This window comes from Brassica napus, unplaced genomic scaffold (genome assembly GCF_020379485.1).
Source record: "Brassica napus cultivar Da-Ae unplaced genomic scaffold, Da-Ae ScsIHWf_1065;HRSCAF=1509, whole genome shotgun sequence".
Taxonomy (NCBI): domain Eukaryota; kingdom Viridiplantae; phylum Streptophyta; class Magnoliopsida; order Brassicales; family Brassicaceae; genus Brassica; species Brassica napus.
The window spans coordinates 51,119-72,734 of NW_026014493.1; the positions used below are offsets into that span (position 1 = coordinate 51,119).

Here is a 21,616-nt window from a genome sequence, read left to right on the forward strand (position 1 = left end):
GGTGATTTGTCTAACCTAGGTGATAGTAGCAGTAATGAAGAAGGAGGCACTGAAGACCATGAGCGTCATAGTGAATAATTCTACGATGGATGTGTTTAGGGGGAGACTAGTTTTTTTTTTGGTTCCTTCCTTTTGTTGGATTTAGGCTGAGCATGTATCCAGGGGAGATATTTTTATTTAGGAGTGATGGATAGGAGAATTAGCGGTTGGTTGTATTTTTCCTACTTTCTACATTGTGTGCAGTGTTTAGTCACTTGCGGCTTTGTATTAAAACGATCTTTGGACTTAATGCTATGAAATTCAGTGACTAATTAGTACTAATGTGTGTGTGAGGATTGGTAGTACTGTACATCGTGTTCTCATGTATTTGATGATCATAGACACTCAAAAAGGGCGAGATTGTTGAGACTTGAAATTCACCAAACAATGCTGATCAAGTCTGAATGTTTAGCGGGAGTCATTCAAACCTAGGAGATGACGTGACAAATGAAGACTTATCACTTTCGAGGATAAACATCAAATCGAGGGATTCTAGGATTTGAGTTGAAGATTTGAGATTATCTTTAACAAGAAGATCTGATCACCGAATGGGAGTTTAAAAGGTGATGCTGAGTGTTCAAGCGAGTTGAGATTTTGAAGAAAGAAAAAGTTGTGTTAGAGAGAGATCATTATGATTCTATTCTGAAGTGTTTAGAAACCGGTCAGTGTTGATTCACGTGTTGTGAAGTCAAGTAAACCTGATTAAACAAATTAGGTGTAATTTGTTTAAAGAGTTTCTAATAAAAGTATTGTTTTTGCAATTCATTTGAGTTCTACATTTGAATATCTGTGCTCAAAGTTTTTCAGAGGACCTCACCAGAAAGACGCCGGGAACTAGAGACGAGAACAAGACCGAGGCTGAAAGGAACAATAGGGGAACAAACCAAGAGGAAGAAGGGAGACCGTTAGAGTTTGCTGTATCTTTTAGTTTGGAAAAAGTTATCTATGTCAGTACACAAACCGTGATTGAAATAAACCAGAATTCTGATCTCAAATACTCTCAACTATTTGAGAGAATTAGTGACGAAAAACAGTTCCATCCGATCTATTTCACAATAAATATATATACATACAGAAAAAATTATAATCAAAAATAGTTATTAAAACGTTTTCCTGTTAAGAACGCAGTTTAATTTTTGTAGTGTGAAACCTTGTGTGCCACGTATTGCATATTAGAGAAATCCTTTTGACCTTGTAAGTTGTAACTATAATAGATAAAAGTCCAAAACATGAAAAAGCGACACTAAAAATACCATGATGGTTTATGGAAGTGCGTATTGGCAGGAGGTGAAACGAGGCACGTATAATAGTCCACTAACTAAAAACCACTGAAACATAAATACAGCAAAGAGTGTATGATATTTCTACAAGTGATCATCATTACCAGCTTTAATAAATACTAGATTTTGGTCCGTGCAAATGTATTCTGATGTTATTTGTTTTTTATGTCACTATTTAGGGTTGAGCAAAAAAACTCGAATTCGAAGAACCGAACTGATCTCAATCCGAATAAGTAGTTCCAATCCGAACCGAAATTGATTAAATATTTGAATTATTCAAAATTTTGGTATTTGAAGAACTGAAACATAATCCGATCTGAACCGAAGTATTTTGGGTATCCAAAATAGAATTATATACTTATATATATTAATTAACTTTAAATTTAATATATATAAAAACATCCAGAATATATATGATACTTTTAAGTTCATTTAAATACTTGAAAATATATACAAATAATCAAACGTAAATATCTACAATAGTTAAAATATACTCAAAACTCCAAAAATACTTAAATAGTTATTAATTATCTATCCAAATATTTAAATCAAACCTATTTATATGTTGAGTTAGGTACCCTGACATATGTTATTCAATTTATATGTAATATATTTTTTTGCTTATAGATTTTTTTAAAATTAAAGCATACAATAAATTTAATATATTTTAAAATATTTAAATTGGTTATCCAAATCTGAACCGAATACTCAAAGATTTGAATCAAAGATTTGAACCGGACACGAAATCTCAAACAGACCCGAAAATGAACCCGTACGCCCACCCCTAATTATCAGCTTTAATGAATACTAGATTTTGTATTCATATAATTAATCGTATTTTATATATAATTAATCATATTTTATATGTGTCATCAAATAAGTAATCTTATAATTAATAATATTTTATACGTACAATCATATCAATAATCATATATATTATATTTTTAAATTCTAATGTGAAATATAAAAACCATAATTTAAGTTGGTTTTTAAGATTGGGCTTTGTACTGTATTTTTCTTATATATATTTAAAACATTTTTAGAATGGTTATTGGAAAATATGTTAGTAAAAATCAATTTTTGAATATATGTATATTTTTGAATAAATTTTTGATATAAATTAATTTTAAATTATTATTTTGATTTGAATATGTTTATCAAGTAACGTAAGGTCATTACTTTTTAATATATTGTAATGGACTTACAATTTTTTTAATAGCATAAGTCTATCACCTTTTTTTTCCTAACTTAATGGTATCTATGTTTTCGAACAGCATTATATTCTAATAAGATAGATGTAAGTGCTTGTAGAGGACTATATTGCGTATTCATGTCGACCAAGGAGCCTCCAGAGCAAAATAGTGTATGATATTTCTATAAGTGATCATCATTATCTGCTTTAACGTATATGTTAGTGCTTGTAGAGGACTATATTGCGTATTCACGTCGACCAAAGGAGTCTCTAGACGCCTTTACGAGTCTTGAGTGGGGTTTTCATCTTTATCATGAACATCGGATTAAAGGACGCGTGTTTGCGTCTGTTGATGGAGGTTTTGCTATAAATAGGGCTTGTCGCCATGGTATAATCAAATAAGTATTTCTGATCGAGCTTATATTGTTTGGGAATCTGTCTCAATTGAGTGAGTTTCGTGTGTGTGTGTATATTAACTTTATTAAGAGAGAGAGAGAGAGAGAGAGAGAAAAGAGAGACTATGGGGATGTTTTTAAGAAGGGGCTGGATAGTGGCGTCTGTGTTTATGTTACTGATGTCGACTCAAGTGTTGGGAAAATTATCTAGCAAAGATGATCATGCCAAGAGCAAACACCGACATCACAATAACAAAAGAGACGGTGCTAGTGGAGGTGGAGGTGCTGGAGGTAGTATCGGAGCAGGAGGTGGTGCTGGCGGTGGCATTGGAGTCGGAGGAGGCATAGGCGGTGGTGGTGGTGCTGGTGGAGGTGGTGGTATTGGATCCGGAGGAGGAGTTGGTGGTGGAGGGGGTGGAAGTGGTACTGGTGGTAATGGAGGAAGCTGTGCTGGTGGTCATGGTGGTGGTGGACGTGGTAGTGGTGGTGGTGGTGGACGTGGTAGTGGTGGTACTGGGGGAGGTGTAGGTGGAGGTGGTGGCGTTGGAGTTGGAGGGGGATTTGGTGGTGGTGTAGGTGGAAGCGCAGGTGGAAGCGCAGGTGGAGGTGGAGGCGGCAGTGTTGGTGGAGGAGGACGTGGTGGTGGACGGGGTAGTGGGGGATCTGGTGCTGGTGGAATTGGCGGTGGAGGTGGTGGAAGTATTGGCGGTGGAGGAGGTGTTGGTGGTTCGATTGGAGGTGGTGGTGGTGCCGGAGGTGGAGTAGGTGGTGGTGCTGGAGGAGGTGTTGGTGGTTCGATTGGAGGTGGTGGTGGTTCCGGAGGTGGAGTAGGTGGTGGTGCTGGTGGCTTTGGTGGAGGTGGTGTTGGAGGTGGTGCTGGAGGTGCAGTAGGTGGTGGTGCTGGAGGTGCAGTAGGTGGTGGTGTTGGAGGTGGAGTAGGTGGTGGTGCAGGTGGTGGTGTCGGAGGTGGTGGAGGTGGTGCTATCGGAGGTGGAGTAGGTGGTGGTACAGGTGGTGGTGTCGGAGGTGGTGCTATCGGAGGTGGAGTAGGTGGTGGTGCAGGTGGTGGTATTGGTGGAGGAGGTGGTGGTGGTGGACGTGGTAGCGGTGGAGCTGGCGGTGGTGTAGGAGCCGGAGGAGGAATTGGTGGTGGAGTTGGTGGAGGAGGCGGAGTAGGTGGTGGTACAGGTGGTGGTGTCGGAGATGGTGGAGGTGGTGCTATCGGAGGTGGAGTAGGTGGTGGTGCAGGTGGTGGTATTGGTGGAGGAGGTGGTGGTGGTGGACGTGGTAGCGGTGGAGCTGGCGGTGGTGTAGGAGCCGGAGGAGGAATTGGTGGTGGAGTTGGTGGAGGAGGCCGTGGTGGTGGACGTGGTAGCGGTGGAGCTGGCGGTGGAGTAGTAGGTGGAGGAGGAGTCGGTGGTGGAGTTGGTGGAGGAGGCCGTGGTGTTGGTGGTGGAGGTGCTGGCGGTGGTGTAGGAGGTGGAGTTGGCGGTGGTGTAGGGGCAGGAGGTGGAGTTGGCGGTGGTGCAGGTGCAGGCGGTGGAGGTGGTGGTGCAGTGGGAGGTGGTGCCGGAGGAAATGCTGGAGGAGGAGTAGGAGGAGTAGGCGGTGGTGTAGGAGGTGGAGTTGGCGGTGGTGTAGGGGCAGGAGGTGGAGTTGGCGGTGGTGCAGGTGCAGGCGGTGGAGGTGGTGGTGCAGTGGGAGGTGGTGCCGGAGGAAATGCTGGAGGAGGAGTAGGCGCTGGTGGTGGTGCAGGTGGTGGAGGCGGTGGAGGCGGTTTTGGCAGTGGTGTTGGAGGGGGTGGAGGTGGAGGACTTGGCGGTGGTGGTGGAGGAGTGGGAGGTGGTGTAGGAGGTGGAGCAAATGTTGGTGTAGGAGTTGGAGCAGGAGGCGGTGCAGGAGGAGGAGCTGGTGGTGGTCTAGCGGGTGGAGGAGGAGTCGGCGGTGGTGTAGGAGGCGGAGCAAATGTTGGTGTAGGAGTTGGAGCTGGAGGTGGTGCAGGAGGAGGAGCTGGTGGTGGTGGTGGTGGTGGCATTGGTAACCGAAGACATTAAATCGGAAAGGGCAGTGACTTAACAATTTGGTACTCCATGCACGTTACTTCCATGCATGCTTAATATTAGTAATGAATAAAACAAGTCTTTCGTTGTGTTGCTGAGCATGACTCGTCTTTTAATGGCTATATCTTTCGTATGTTGTAATGCTTTCTGTTTTTGTTATACCGTTGATTATGTCTCTGGAATCTTCTGTTTCGTTGTAAACTTTGATGTTCACTAAACTTTTTATAATACAAGTAGTTGCAAAAAAATATATAATAGTAATAAAACAAGTCTGTAAAGGAAATCGATTGTAGTCCTTTAGACATGCAATGGATCCCAAGCTCCTTTACTATAGACTAGCCCAATTATCGATAATGTATGTAGTCGTGTGATCTTTGAATAAACTGATAGTTGATTAAAACGCATCGTCAAATATATCTGCGACTGTTAGCAAAAAAAATAATATATATATATATATATATCTGCGACAAAAACATAAAATAATATATATTGAACGATATATATATATGGTAACTTTAAACCATCATTAACCCGGAGTTCTTAGAGTGGAGTTTTTAGCGGAAGTTAAAAAACTGTTTCTTAAGTTTTAACTAAAAAAGCTAAGAACCGGTTTTTAAATAAGGACTTTAAAAACCGGTTATTAGCTTTTTTAGTTAAAAGTTAAGAAACAGTTTTTTAACTTGCGCTAAAAACTTCACTCTAAGAACTCCGGGTTAATCATGTTCTTAGTTTTTACGTTCAGAGCTCAAAACACGTCTTCTGACCTTTGATCCCTCTTACTCAGAGACTCTTTTTAGTATTTTAGGCCTCTTATTAGAAGTTCGAACTAGTCTACATGTTAGTGAACTATGAAGTAATCACAAGCTTAAAAACCTAAACAATAAACAGAATTTAAGGACTTAGCATTTTTTAATCAGAAAGTAAAGCATGTTAAACAATAAACAAAGAGGTATTATTGGGTTGAGCCCCTATTATTGGGTTCGCCCTCGAGAGTAAACATGTAGGTTTACCAATCAATAAAAATTTGTTATTAAAAAAAGTATATTGTCAAATTATATTATGCTTTTAAAATAAAAAAGTAAAAATAAATAAAAAATAGTAATAGTTGCAAAAAAAAAAAATTTAAATATTTTTAACGCCGTCGGCAAAACACTAAACCCTAAATCCTAAACTCTAAACTGTAAACCCTTGAATAAACCATAGACCCTTGGATAATTCCTAAACCTTAAATCAAAACACTAAATACTAAATCTTAACAATACTAAACCCTTAATCCTAACTCCTAAACCCTTGGATAAATCCTAAACCCTAAGGTTTATGGTTTATCCAAGGGTTAAGAGTTTAGTGTTTAGTATTTAGAGTTTAGTGTTTTGCCAACGACATTAAAAATATTTGAAAAAATTCTTTTTTTTTAGCAACTACTACTATTTTCCAGTTCAAAAAAAAAACTACTACTATTTTTTATTTGTTTTTATCCAATGATATAGAGATTAGGATTAAGGGTTTAGGATTTTTAAGATTTAGTGTTTAGTGTTTTTGATTTAGGGTTTAAGATTTATCCAAAGGTTTTGGGTTTACCCAAGAGTTTAAGATTTAGAATTTAGTGTTTTGCTGACAATGTTAAAAATATATTTTTTAAATTCTTTTTTTTTACAACTATTACTATTTTTTATTTATTTTATTTTTTTATTTTAAAAACATAATATAATTTAATAATATTTTTCTTAAAAAAAATACTAAATATAAAATAACAAATTCTTATTGGTCAGTGAACCTACAAGTTAACTTCAGGGTGAACTCAACAATAACTCCTAACAAATTTTTACTGGTTGGTGAACCTAGAATAACTCATAAACTCATAAACAAGAATAATTCAATATATCCTAGGGTTCGGTTTTTTCGATTTTGGGATTTTTCGTTTCAAAATTACGGTTTGAATACGATTTTGGTATTAAACGAAAGGGGGGTTTGGTTTAAATCGTTTCAATCGCTTTGTTCATTTTGTTTCTTCTCGATTTTGGTTAGATAAAGGATTCATTGGAATTCAATTCGTTTCTTCTCGATTTTGTGTGTCTTTGTCGATATGTTTGTGTGTCTTTCTCTTTATGAAGATCGTTGCTAATCTGTGCTCCTTGTTTCTCTCTTATGGTCGAGGTTAACGAGAATGGGACAATATAGCTACAGCCAGCCGTCCTCATCATCCGCGGAGGTGGACGTAACCTCACTTCTCGAAGAAGAAGCTCAGTTGTACGCGGATGAAGCTCGGTTGTACGCGGAACGTGCAACGGCGGATGAGGCAGAGAGTAGCTTCGATATAGAGAAAGCGGTTCAGGAGGAGATGAGGGACTTTCAGACGCAGCTAAGGCGGCTTAATGAAGAAGGTACAGAGAGAGAGCAGAAGTTGCTGCTGCTAGAGAAGAGTGTGCACGAGTTAGGAAAGGATTTAGCACGAGTTAAGCTAATGGTGTGCGTACTAGTGGTGATAGCTTTGCTATTCTTCGTTCTACGTGGTAAGTTTTAGAGTTCATTGGAATTAATATATAGATTAATCGATGGTTTTACAACATTTGACTGCATTATCTTATGTTTTTGCAGGAGTTCCTTCAAAGGCTTCAAACGGGACTATTCTATCACCGCACAAGTGGCCAAATAAGTCAGGTACTATGGTTTTAATCACTTCACTTTGGATTTTCTCTTCAAAAGAAATTCATATTGTTAGAATGGTTTGAATGGTGTTTGGTGGTAGAATAAAAATTAGGACAAGAGTAATAAATGCTACTGAATTACTTTATGTCTTTCCAACCCGTTTGATTTGATTGGTTTTAAATAGGCTAGTATGCTTCCTATCATCACCTCTGTTTGCTAGTATAGTACTTAGGATTTCATTGTTGTTAAATGCTTGTAGTTTGCTTCCTATCTTCCTAACTGCTCAACTTTAATTGTATAATAAATAAACATGGCTTACTTAAGCCTCTGTGTAACTACTAGAGTAACACAGAATAAAAACTAGAGAGATGGATGGTTTCACAAACCTTCTGCATAGTCAAATACCTATAGACCTTGAATCACCCGAACCTTATTGGTTCGGGTCTGAAGTTCCTGCTCAGTCTGCTGAGAGGAGGAAATATTCTCCTAGAGAAGATAAGATCCTTATTGGTGCTTGGCTTAACACCAGTAAGGATCCTATCATTGGCAACGAGCAGAGAGTTGGGGCTTTCTGGAAGCGTATTGTAGAGTACTACAACGCAAGCCCTCTGCTCGTTGGTCAAACAGCGCGAGAGATTACTTCTTGCAAACAGAGGTGGAGTAGGATCAACGGGGAAGTATGCAGTTTACTGGAAGCTATGATGCAGCTTTGAGGACGCAGAAAAGTGGGGAAAATGATGATGATGATCTGATGAAAGCTGCATTAGATATATTCTTCACCAAGTATGGTTACAAGTTCACACTTGATCACTGCTGGAGGGAGCTGAGGCATGACCAGAAATGGGCCTCGATTTATGTGGCTAAGGAAGGTGGAAAGGAAAAGCGGAGGTCCGTCTTGGAGGTTGATACAGAAGAAGCGGACGTGGGAGATCCAGAGGAGAGACCAATCGGGGTAAGGGCTGCGAAAGGTGGCAGTAAGAAGAAGAAGAAGAGTGGTAAAGAAGAAGAGTTGTCCAAGTGTGTTAGAACTTAAGGAAAAACTTTCAAAAAACAAACTCCTTAATCGCTTGCTGGCGAAGAAAGAGCCTTTATCTGATATCGAAACATCACTTAAACTGAAGCTAATGTCTGAAATGATATGATGTGAACTCTGTGTTGATTGAGGTTGCTTAGTAGTCCATGTGTACTATGTTGTTTCATGTTGTTTTACAGCTAAGCTAACATGTTTTTAATATGTTGTTGCAGGTTAGGTGAAGTAGTCACAGGCGTCTAAGTGTTTTGGTCTTTAGCAAGATGAAGTAGTCACGGATACATTTGGAGTAGTGAGAGCATTTTGGATTGTAGCTCCAGCTCACAAGTGACGGGGTAGTTGTTTTCCACTTTTAGGTACTATAAGTACTCGGCCATGTAATAGCTCTCTATGTTTCTCATTGTACTAAACATCAGAAAGCTTTGTAATATTTGTGAACCAAGATCTCCTTCTACTCTTGTAATAGCTCTCTACTCAGGTTTACTCTTTAACTATGGTTCTTGTTGTTTAAGCTTGAATTTATTTTTCATGCACTTGTTTCTTGCTTAATCAAGTTGATTTACGAAGTTACATGTTTCTTGCAATGCAATTGATTTACGAAGTTACATGTTTCCTCTCAGTATACCTTACCTCTGTTATTATCTAATTGTTGTTTCCATTTTACAACTAAAACTTGTAGTATGGTATGTAATAACTGAAACTTTCATGTACAGAAATATACTATGGTATGTAAAGCCAAATATTTCATTAAAATTGTAAACTTGTAGTATGGTATGTAAAGTCAAAATAATTCATTAAATTACTTCTTAGTATACTTTTTGATCAAATGAAAATAATAATATTTTTTGACCGTAGGAATATCTACTAATGTCATCATCATCATCATCTGATGATGTCGACGAAAGATTGGATGATATTATCGACCAAATCGTCGAAGATACATACAATGATATTGTGGAGCCCCAACCAAATAATCGACGGAGACGTGCTTATGTAGAACGATATCGTGAAGGAGGCCATAACCGTTTATGGAATGACTACTTCAGCGTAGACGCGACATACTCGGCACAGTTCAGACGGCGTTTTCGCATGAATAAGGATTTATTCATGCGTATTGTCTATGAACTCTCAGAGAACATTCCGTTCTTTCAACATAGACAAGATGCAACCGGGAGGTTTGGTCATACACCGCTTCAAAAATGTACGGCAACAATTCGTCAGCTTGCTTATGGTTCTGCAGCTGATGCGGTTGACGAGTATCTCCGAATTGGTGAGAGCACTGCACTTTTGTGTTTACATAAGTTCACTGATGGAATCATCCGGTTGTTTGGAGATGAGTATCTACGAAGACCCACACCGACGGATCTTCGACGACTTCTCGATATTGGAGAGACACGCGGGTTTCCTGGGATGGTCGGGAGCATTGACTGTATGCATTGGGAGTGGAAAAATTGTCCGACCGCTTGGAAAGGACAATACACACGTGGATAAGGAAAACCGACAATTGTATTAGAGGCTGTAGCTTCACAAGATCTTTGGATATGGCACGCCTTTTTTGGTCCTCCAGGTACCTTAAACGATCTCAATGTCCTCGATCGGTCTCCTGTTTTTTATGACATTTTAGAAGGTCGTGCCCCCAGGGTAAAGTACGTGGTCAACGGGCATCCGTATAAATTGGCGTACTACCTCACAGACGGGATATATCCAAAATGGTCAACATTTATCCAATCTATCACACTCCCCCCAAACTCCTAAACAAGAGTTATTTGCTAAAGTTCAAGAAGCAACCCGTAAAGATGTGGAGCGGGCTTTTGGAGTTCTACAAGCCCGGTTTGCGATTGTGAAAAACCCGGCTCTTTCAATGAACAAGGCAAAGATAGGGAAGATTATGAGAGCATGTATCATACTACACAATATGATAGTCGAAAATGAACGAGATGGATACATTTGATATTTCAGAATTTGCAGAAGGAGACGTCACCAGAAGTTCAGAGGTTGAAACCGAGAGGCCTACAAATCTGAATAATATGTTTCCCAATCAGAATGATCTTCGTGATAGGCAAATACATGAACGATTGAAGAATGATTTAATCGAAAATATTTGGAACAAATTTGGTGAGGAAGATTAATAATTAGGGTATTTTAAGTTTTATCATTGTATCTTTTTTTAAAAAAATTCTATGTATTGTAATATTTTAACTTCTAATAATTTAAAATAATTTTTCATTTTTTTAAAAAACAAAATTTTTTTCTCTAACGACTCCTAATCGGATATCACCATTGCACCGAGCTTCTTAATATAAATCCTTAACTATTTAAAAAAAAAAATTAATAATAAAAAAATGGTAAGGACTCCCCTTGGGGGATGACCATTGCATATGCTCTAATGTCCTCGTCGCCGTACCACACCCAAGCTCTCTGGCTCTTGTTCATCACCTCTAACACCCTTCCGCCGTTATCTGCAAAACTTGCTTCAGATCTAAGTATGGCTACTCGTGTGTGTGGGGCTCCACACTTATCCTTGTGGCAAGATCTGAAACTTCAACACTGCATCCAAGCCCTTTGGTCCATGGTCTTCACTCGTCATTCTCTGGCTTGTTCAAGTGCTCTGATTTCAACTGTAGATCTGTCTTCCGATGTGTACGACTTCTTTCTCGGCAACCAGATATGGAATCACGACGCTCTGTCTCCACCTCCATTCCAACAGCTCTTTCTTTGCCGGTCATCTCTTCTGCTCCGGTGAAGACACGTTCCCTTCTCAGACTTGTATCACCAGCCATACCATTCTGCTTCTCTATAGACTAGCCCAGGTATCGATAATGTATGCAATCGTGTGATCTTTGAATAAACTGATAGTTGATTAAAACGCATCGTCAAATATATCTGAGACAGTTAGCAAAAAAAAAAAAAAAAAAAGTATATATATATATATATATATATATATCTGCGACAAAAACATAAAATAATATATATTGAACTACTAGTTGATTTTTCCGTGCTCATGCACGGATATAAATATTTATAAAGTAAATATATTATAATAATTGATTGCTATTTATTTTTAATTTTAAATTAATTTATAATTTATATTAATAATATTATATTACTTTAGTTAGACATATTATTTTAGATATGTTATATCTAGTCGAGTTTTTTTTATAGTCTATTTAGTTATCATTTGGGTATATTCGATTGCATATATTTTTCTAAATTCAACTATTAAATGTTTTATTCAAAATATATTAAAATTTTCATTAATTTTCTTATATGCATTTACGCTTGTTGTTATCTTAAATATGTAAATATATTTTAGGAAAATTAAGTGTACCTTAAGATATATTGTGTTTAGAATAAAATAAAAAATAAACTAAAGTCTTTGATTCCAAATTACATAAATTAATATAACGATAATACTCTAAAGTTTCATGCATATATATATGTACATACATAAGTAACTCATACATTTTTGGAAGTTCATGAACATCATATTAATATTTACAATAATTAAAATATTTTCTAAATTCTAAATAATTTTATGCCTTAGATTTATTGAATGGTAAATTGAAATTTATTTTAAATAATATTAAAATGGGAATTCAGATTTTCTTTGGTATCTTGATTATATATTAAGTTCTACAAACATAAAAATTTGAAAGCAAATTATATATTAAGAAAACATATAATTTTAATAATGATAAAATATAATATATCTCTCTCGTTAAAGTATATAGTGTTATGCTATTTTAAAATATTATGTAAGTATTTGATTTTCTTTGGTATTCACATTATATACACATATATATATATATATATATATTCATATAAAGAAAATATATATACTGTATAAATAAACTATTTTATTACTTCAAAAGTATATTTTATGTTATTTATAAATATTTTTTTAAATGGAATATTACTATTTTCTGAACTTTCTTTTTTAATGAAATCATATTATATATACATATATTTTCGTTTTTAAATTTACTTTTTAAACTTTATAAATATTTTCTTTTTATTATATATGTTATTTGAAAAATTTTAAAAAGGAAACTAAATAAAAAATCTGTAATAGTATTTAAATGTAATACTTTAAATTCATTAAAAGTATCAGTGTAATCAACCATCGTGAGAGTTAACGTGAACGCGACACATTGGAAGCTGACTTCTCAAATAATATTATAGATATATATATGGCAACTTTACGTTCAGAGCTCGAAACACGTCTTCTAACCTTTGATCCCTCTTACTCAGAGACTCTTTTTATTATTTTAGGCCTCTTATTAGAAGTTCGAACTAGTCTACATGTTAGTGAACTATGAAGTAATCACAAGCTTAAAAACCTAAACAATAAACAGAATTTTAGGACTTAGCATTTTTTAATCAGAAAGTAAAGCATGGTAAACAATAAACAAAGAGGTATTATTGGGTTCACCTCCTATTATTGGGTTCGTCTTCGAGGGTAAACATGTAGGTTTACCAATCAATAAAAATTTGTTATTTTATATTTATTATCTTAAAAAAAATAAAATGTTGTCAAATTATATTATACTTTTAAAATAAAAAAGTAAAACTAAATAAAAAATAGTAATAGTTGCAAAAAAAAATTAAATATTTTTAATGCCGTCAGCAAAACACTAAACGCTAAATCATAAACCCTAAACTGTAAACCCTTGAATAAACCATTGACCCTTGGATAATTCCTAAACCCTAAATCAAAACACTAAATACTAAATCTTAAAAACACTAAACCCTTAATCCTAACCCTTAAACCCTTGGATAAATCCTAAACCCTAGGGTTTATGGTTTATTCAAGGGTTAAGAGTTTAGTGTTTAGTATTTAGGGTTTAGTGTTTTGCCAACGACGTTAAAAATATTTAAAAAAAATCTTTTTTTTTAGCAACTACTACTATTTTCCAGTTCAAAAAAAAAAACTATTACTATTTTTATTTGTTTTTATCCAATGATATAGGGATTAGGATTAATGATTTAAGATTTTTAAGATTTAGTATTTAGTGTTTTTGATTTAGGGTTTAAGATTTATCCAAAGGTTTAGGGTTTATCCAAGAGTTTAAAATTTAGGGTTTAGTGTTTTGCTGACAGTATTAAAAATATATTTTTAAAATTCTTTTTTTTTTTGCAACTATTCCTATTATTTATTTATTTTATGTTTTTATTTTAAAAACATAATATAATTTGATAATACATATTTTTTTTTAAAAAAATACTAAATATCAAATAACAAATTCGTATTGGTTAGTGAACCTACGAATTAACCCGAAGGTGAACTCAACAATAACTCATAGATAATTTTTTATTGGTCGGTGAACCTAGAATAACTCATAAACAAGAATAACTCAATAATGTCCTCGTCGCCGTTACCACACCCAAGCTCTCTGGCTCTTGTTCATCACCTGTAACACCCTTCCGCCGTTATCTGCAAAACTTGCTTCAGATCTAAGTATGGCTACTCGTGTGTGTGGGGCTCCACACTTATCCTTGTGGCAAGATCTGAAACTTCAACACTGCATCCAAGCCCTTTGGTCCATGGTCTTCACTCGTCATTCTCTGGCTTGTTCAAGTGCTCTGATTTCAACTGTAGATCTGTCTTCCGATGTGTACGACTTCTTTCTCGGCAACCAGATATGGAATCACGACGCTCTGTCTCCACCTCCAATCCAACAGCTCTTTCTTTGCCGGTCATCTCTTCTGCTCCGGTGAAGACACGTTCCCTTCTCAGACTTGTATCACCAGCCATACCATTCTGCTTCTCTGTAGACATGATCTGTTAGCCTCTTCGGCTCTGGACTCTCACCAGAAAATCCGCTTGCAGCTGCACATACCGATGAATGCTCATTCTATCGAAGCTTACTAGACTTCACTGACCATCGGCTCGGCGTTGGCGCTGGAGTGGGAGTTTTCTGCCTGAACTCAATGCTTACTCTCTTGGAATCTATTGTTAAGCCCATCTATCTGTCCGATGTGAATATGAAAAGCTCAGAAGTACGCGTCTCTTTCTTTGGTGCAATCTTTGGAGTTAACTCCAAATTTCTAAGCAAAGTTCATCATCAACGTCCAACTCCAACAAGTGCTAGTATCAAATCAAGTTCATATTAGGTTGGAGTCTCTTAAAGCTTGAAGATTGTAGTACCTTAGTCTTTTTTTCTTTCAAAATGGCTAGCAAAACTTCATCATGCTGGAGCCATGAGAGATCCTTTTCCATCTTCCTCCTCTTTGTAGGAGTGAAAAGTTCCATCAAAATTCCTCATGTGAGGTACTTTTCTTTTGGCTTCAAAGCCAAGAAACTTCGTCGATTTCCTTACCGCTTCTTGCCTTGTGTAATGGTTCGTTTGGGACTAAAAGGTACAACGAGACTCATCCAAATGAGAATCGGGGTATCGTGACGGTGACTATTTCCACGGTTGAAGATTTTGAAGGACAATGTAATCTCTTTGTGAGTTTGCTCGTGTGTGTGGTACCTTTAGAATCTCTTTCAACTTATTATCAAACTTGTCTAAGTTTGTGTCTCTATATCTTCATGGCCTTGTTTATAAAATTTCCATTAGACCTGCACATCGAGTTCTTGATGTTGCTCTTATCTTTGTATCAGGTTAAGCTTATGAATGAAAAATTGTTGTGTTAAAAAAAGTCTTATACAAATAAGTTTTACCAAGTATCTCGAACTCTTACTAAAGTTGGTATACCATTATCAATTTTACTATATGTTACTTAGTTACATAAACAAACAAGTTTAACTAAGTTAAACAACCGCTAAAACAAGTTTTATCAAGTCTTATGAGTGAGTTACATATGGAACCACATTTGTGTTTTCTTACATGTACAAACACATTGACCTGGATGAACACTTTTTGCTAGGACAAAATTGTCCTTTTGTAAATGGACTCGGTCACCTGGTTAAAAAAAGAAATAGTGAAACTAATAATTGTTGTTTGGTTGATGAAAATAGGTTTATGGATAATTGAGTTTAATTTTGGACCCTTCGATAAAAATCAAAAGAATTTCATCCAATTGTTAAAAATAAAAATACAAATAATTGGGCGATATAAGTTTATAAATTAATGAATTTAATTATTGTTCGTTTGATCGTGCATAACAAAAAAATCTTCCAGTTAAAACGAAGAAAGTAAAAAGTTTGATTTACGTTATTTTTTACATTTTTAATTCCTGTTTACATTTGATTTATCTTTATTTCATATTCAGTTTTCACTCCCCTTCTTTCATCCTAATAATTATAATTTGTGCAATTAAATTAATCAATACTATTAAAATATGAGACTTTTGAGATCTCCTTGATTTATTTTAGTATTTGCAAATGTGCCACTGAAATATATTAAGCTTTAAACGTTAAATTACTTAAAATATCTTGACGAGATCTATAAAATATTTGAACAAATTTTTTTGAATAACCAAATATCAATATCTTAAAATTTTAAATTACCTAATATAATTCCCATATGATTTGCATTAGATATGTTTTTTCTATTTCTATACTAATGGTTTCGCCGTGCTACGCACAGAGTATAGCTTAATTATGTTGGATAATATTTTTTTTTTGGAAAACTATTTTTTTATATTCTAAGCTAACACTTTGACTTATGATAAATAATACAATTTCTAGAAATTTTGCAATGGTTAGTTGAATTTTTTTTATTTAGTATTAGTAGTCTAATGTTGTTGCCATTTGTCTCGAATGAGAGAGTTGTTATTGGGACAGCTCCAAGACAAGATCATATTTTCATTTACCACTAGGGTCGGCCCGGGCTAGGTCCGGATTTTTTGTTTAGTTTGTGTTTTTTGTTTAAATTTTAATTTTGATTCTATATTTTGTATGTTTATTTAATATATAAATAGCATAACCTATTAAAAATATAAATAGTATAATTTAAGACTGGTTCGTGCTAGAATATTTGCCATTTGTTTAGTGACTTAATCGTATTCATTTTCAACGTTAGTTTGTGGATGAGAAATGTCGATTGGAATGTAATAGCGTGTTTGTTATTATATACCCTTGAGATGCTTATGTAACGTTGCCGTTGGGAGTCTGTAAAGACATATTATTTGGTAAAATGTTTAAGGCTAATTTTGTGTATAAGCTAAGTAATTTTAATCCAGAATTTGCAAACGAAGATTTAATTTACAAACTGGAGCCAAATCCAAATTACTAATAAGTTAAGTTACAATTATATAGAAGTGATTGAAAAATGTATGGAAATGTTAGAAATGGATCCTCAGATATCGAAAATAAAGAAAATTTGGAAGAGTAACGAAGAAATTTTTTGTATTGCATCAAATTACTCTAGATACAAAGTAAGCTCTTTGGAAATCCTTAATCTTAGCCATTAAGTAGTCAAGCAAATAGAGAAAGAAAACACTATTAGTAGTAAAATAACATAAAACACACACACACCACTTAGATTATAGCGCAATTCTCCTAAATTCAAGTTTTGGTCACAAAAATAGAGCACAAAGAGGAAAATGACCAAAATGTTTCATTTAATAGGTAAAATGAAACTAATACTCTAGATATAAAAAATAAAAAAAATAAAAAAATATAGTTTTAGATTATATGTTTGCAAATTTGAATTTTTTTTTTATAAAAATGTATTTTTTTTAAAAAAAAATCGATTTTTTTTAAAAAAAAATCGATTTTTTTTTATTTTATTTTTCAAATTTTATTTTTGTAATTCGAAAATACTTTTTGAAATTAATTTTAAAATTTTTATTTTCAAATTTTTAATATTTATTTTTTATTTTATAAAATTTTAAACCTCAATCTCAAATCTTCGCCCTTTAACTCTAAACCCTAAGTTTGGATTAATTAATTCTATGGGTATAAATATATATTTCCTTTTTTAATAAAATATTTTGGTAATTTTCATCTTTGTGGTCTATTTTTGTGACCAAAACTTTTTTTATTGCTATGGTAGTGTATTTTTCTAGATTATATGTACGTATCTTTCGTTTATTTATTTATTTTTTATTTTTTTTATCTTTCGTTTTTAAATTTACTGGATTTTTATGGAGTCAAGCTCTCAGGCTCCTTCTCTTTTTGTATATGCCACACCTGTTCTCTAACTATACACCTATTATATACTTGTTTATCTTTCGTACGCCCATAAATCTGTTTGGTTAATGATGGAGGGGCTGATGAGAAGTTGAAATGAAGCTTAGAAAACCTATGAACAAAGATATAATCCTTTGTGTGAACTATCTGAAGTTAATTTTTTTTCAAAAAAAAAAAACTATCTGAAGTTAATTTAAATATAACTATTCATCATAAGCTGCTAATTACGACATTTAAAAAGCATGCATGGAATTTACCTTTTACAAACTGTCACTCGTTATACAAAGGTGGAAATATATTAGCCACTCCTTCAAATCTGTATCACCTCGTGACATTACTAATCCTGCACCTATGGACTCAAATCGGCTCATAACCCTTCAGAGAGAGGTATCACTACCTCATCCCAATCTAACTTCCAGTGATCCATTATACCAACGATACCAGTATATGCGATTGTGTCACGATCATGTATGTTTACGGCCTGTGAGAAGTTTTTGTGGCCTAAGCTGGGCATAGATACATATCCAAATCTATCATCCAGGTCCAGGACGAAAGCAACTTTTTTATACTTCTCGGTCACCTTGTTCCATCTTGCTACCTTTTCTGCAAGTTATTATGTTCTAATGATCAATATAGATATCTCAAAAGAAGCAAATAAGTTGCTAAAAATAAACTCTCTTCACACTTCGAAAATATAGCTTGAAGCTCTATGTAGTCAAATACATATTAGCTCTCAAATTCTGTCGACAAACAGCAGAGGAAAATGAAAAACATAAAGATTAATATGTCTGCGCTAAATTAACATATAGCTTAGCGTGGCAAGTTGGAAAAGATCATAAGCACCATCTATGTAGCTTATGCATGCATCAAGACATAGCCCCTGTCACCATAAGCATGTAATTTTGATCAACCGCAGATACATAATGTGAAGGAGAAAGGTGAATCAAGAACATGACCTTAAGTTAAAATAAAATGTGAAGCAACCCTCTATTACTCAATAAGAAAATTATAGATAAATACATTAAAAGACATGATTGGTAAAATGGTCATAGAAGGGGTTGAAAGAATGATCTCAGAAGGTATGAACCCAAGAGTGAACCCAATGGTGTTGCAATCATTCATACACATGAACAATGGATACTTTTAAGCACAAAGAAAAATATAGTTCAAACTCCAGTTCAGTGTTTCCTCTGTGTGATCATCTTATAAACTACTTAAATTAGATCCAATGGTGGTGGATTATATTATAACATATGCATCAAAAAAAATGATAGATATTCAAGTTAAGAAAAATTCAGAAGTGTGTTGATGAAATTACTCAGTAGTGTTTGTACTCCATGAATTCAGTAGCACAAAGAGAACACCATGAATTCCTGAACACTTGCAAAAACGAAGAGACGTCAATAACACAACAATATACACACTGTTTCTGTATTTAAACTTGATTTACAAAGAAAACTAAGCTAGGAATTATAGAGTACTCTGTTCGCAACGGATTCATAGCTAAACAATGTGTAGTGCAAGAAAAAAAAAGATGACTTACATTAATTATTTCTTAAGTCTTCAGATCTTTCCGCTCAAAAGAGCCAAATATGGACTCGAACTTTCTGCGTGACAAATAAAAACCAGAAGATAAATAAGAAAACACATTGAAAACCTGGAAATCCATTGTTATGGAGCTTACACTTTGAAACCCCTAAAACTCAGTTACGTAGCTGCCACGAAACCAATAGAAAACGAAAGCAAAATTCAGTCAAAGAATACAGAGAAAGTAGTCATAACAATACATATGGATGAGAAAAGATCTAAGGAAACATACGATTGGCTGGGTCATAATCCTCTGGACTTTGGTGGTCGCCATGGCTGTCGACGTTTTGAGATCTCTCTAAAGCTTTAGAAAATTTGTAAAAAATATCTGAGAGGACCAAAGCCGATATCAGTGAGACAACGATTGGTGGACCCATCCCCGGACGCGTCTGCTGATGATTAGGTGAGCAGTATTAGCAAGAACGTTAGGTTAAAGTCGATGGAGAAAGCAAGCGGAGACTGATGAGGTCGCCGCACTTCGACGGTTGTGCTACATCGACCGGCTTTGAAGTCAGTAAGAAGGAGAGAGGAGTTTGCCAATGAATCAAATGAAGAGGAGTCCGACAGCCTGAAGTTTGGGTTACACCGAGCCACATCGAAACCGGTTATGGAATACATCGACCCCACCGTGAGATAGGGACCAATGGTGGCTGGCATAAGATTTGCTTGAAAGTAAATCGTAGAAAGTCACAACTAATAAACGCTCAGTGAAAATTCTTATAATTTGGGGAAAATCAACTTATATACATACAATCGGAATTCTAAAACGGAAGCAGGAGCGTATCTACGGACATCAGTTCATCACCTCGCCTGATGTTCCTTGCCTCTCAGAAAGGCAATAACCTAACCTCCACTGTGGAAGAACATCTGCCAGATTTCAAATCGGAAAGGAAAACTCGAGCATTAGCAAATTTTTCAGAAAATAAGGAGATTACTTTGTTCTAATAGATTGATAGGATGCTATAGATTGTAGGGATGTTAACCTTATTATAGTCGAACCACCACCGCTTTTGAAGAGATATCGTGTAGATTGATTTAAAGAGAGAATTTAATAGCAACGATTCCGTAATCGACTGATTACTTGATCAGTAGGAAGAAGATGAATAGCTCGTTGGAAAATCTAGATTCACTACGGCGCCGATTGATTGCTGGATCCTGAGGAAGAAGAATCAGTTTCCATGGAAACCCTAAATGCACCTACGGCGGAGAAGGAGAGCGATAGAAGGCATAATTAAAAACGCAGCGTTTAGAATACATCATATCACGGTCTGGTTCGGTATAGGCTCAACAATGCAAAACGTCCATATAAATTATTAAGACAGGCCCAACGGACTGACGTGAAAAATAAAATGAAAGGGAGCGTTTTATTAGTTGGACAAGTGTCACGCCCACAGCCACTTTTCTACGTGGAGGGCCAGGTAAACACTCCTTTATATAATAAGATTTGGACTTTTATTATAAGTGAGGAAATGCTATTTATTGAAGAATTCGATGTGGGTATACTTTCTAATCAAGATAGATAATTAAAATATTATTGGACAATGTAAACGAAAAGGTTAATAGATGAGCGATTAAATAAAGAACTTGTTCTTTCCATGGTCTTCAAACTACATTTGGCAGAGATTCAGATTTCAAATGTGAAGCTTTTGTAGAACCCGAATGCATAATGTAGTTGTTGCTATCATCGGCTATCAATGATAAGATTTATCTCAGAAACAGAGAATGGTCAATGGACATGACAACATGCTTTATGCCTGGGACCGTGAGACATAAAATAAGATTCAATTCACCTGTGTAAGAGCATTTACAAGGAAAAGAACTGGCGTTCACATGAGAATGAGTGAGAACAATGGAAGTTGTGATATAACTATTTGTTTGACAAAGTGTAACTTTTAGATATCTTACTTCAAATATAATCACCTTCTTATTTTCATCGCAAAAATGTGGCAAACGGAGAACATGGCGTGTTAGCTTAGCTGTAGAGCAAAGGGTTTCAACACATGAGAAGTGGAGAGAAATTGAAGTCTGTAATGGGAATATTTGAGTCCATTAAAAATTCAATTAATCATATGAAATTTGTAGTGACTCAAGAGCATAATATTGTTAGTGGGAAATATCAAGTAATCACAATGACATAAATGTTTATTCAGACAACATTTAGGTTTTGAGATATAAATGTTTCTTCAGATCCAGGGATTATGTTTAACATAAACTAGAGATTGATTTGCACACCCACGCGGATATTGGTTTTTACATTTTTATACATTGATATTTGTTTTTCATAATTAGTGTCATATATTTTAGA

At 35.2% G+C, this 21,616-nt stretch overlaps 2 protein-coding genes, 1 long non-coding RNA gene and 1 pseudogene across 6 annotated transcripts; 3 read left to right on the forward strand and 1 right to left on the reverse strand.

Moving 5' to 3' along the window:
- Nucleotides 1-2,763: 2,763 nt before the first annotated feature.
- Nucleotides 2,764-5,216, forward strand: LOC111213835 (glycine-rich cell wall structural protein 1-like). Its single transcript, XM_048771225.1, has one exon. It carries the CDS (start codon nucleotides 3,032-3,034, stop codon nucleotides 4,958-4,960), a length of 1,929 nt encoding a protein of 642 aa, XP_048627182.1. The 5' UTR covers nucleotides 2,764-3,031; the 3' UTR covers nucleotides 4,961-5,216.
- Nucleotides 5,217-6,602: 1,386 nt separating this feature from the next.
- On the forward strand, nucleotides 6,603-10,800 carry LOC125595442 (annotated as a pseudogene).
- Nucleotides 7,981-8,885, forward strand: LOC125595445 (glutathione S-transferase T3-like). The gene is made up of 3 exons (XM_048771228.1): nucleotides 7,981-8,289; nucleotides 8,334-8,629; nucleotides 8,858-8,885. The coding sequence occupies exons 1-3, from the start codon at nucleotides 7,981-7,983 to the stop codon at nucleotides 8,883-8,885; spliced, it is 633 nt and encodes a 210-aa protein (XP_048627185.1).
- A 7,107-nt stretch (nucleotides 10,801-17,907) lies between the features above and the next one.
- Nucleotides 17,908-20,597, reverse strand: LOC106422586. Of its 4 annotated transcripts, none has more exons than XR_001284503.3 (6): nucleotides 20,295-20,597; nucleotides 19,544-20,178; nucleotides 19,409-19,439; nucleotides 19,268-19,331; nucleotides 19,043-19,097; nucleotides 17,908-18,327 (listed from the first exon to the last, which is right to left on the reverse strand). It is a non-coding gene; the product is annotated as an uncharacterized LOC106422586 (long non-coding RNA). The 4 variants fall into 4 exon arrangements; XR_001284506.3 differs by having other exon boundaries at nucleotides 17,908-18,604; XR_001284504.3 differs by having other exon boundaries at nucleotides 19,043-19,104.
- Nucleotides 20,598-21,616: the final 1,019 nt, after the last annotated feature.

Bases quoted from the DNA above. Each gene is read 5' to 3' on its own strand.
- LOC111213835 (XM_048771225.1), top strand. From the start codon at position 3,032: ATGGGGATGTTTTTAAGAAGGGGCTGGATAGTGGCGTCTGTGTTTATG.
- LOC125595445 (XM_048771228.1), top strand. From the start codon at position 7,981: ATGGATGGTTTCACAAACCTTCTGCATAGTCAAATACCTATAGACCTT. The intron at 8,290-8,333 runs GTATGCAGTTTA...TTGAGGACGCAG, and splicing joins GGAGTAGGATCAACGGGGAA to AAAAGTGGGGAAAATGATGA. The intron at 8,630-8,857 runs GTGTGTTAGAAC...ATGTTGTTGCAG, and splicing joins AAAGAAGAAGAGTTGTCCAA to GTTAGGTGAAGTAGTCACAG.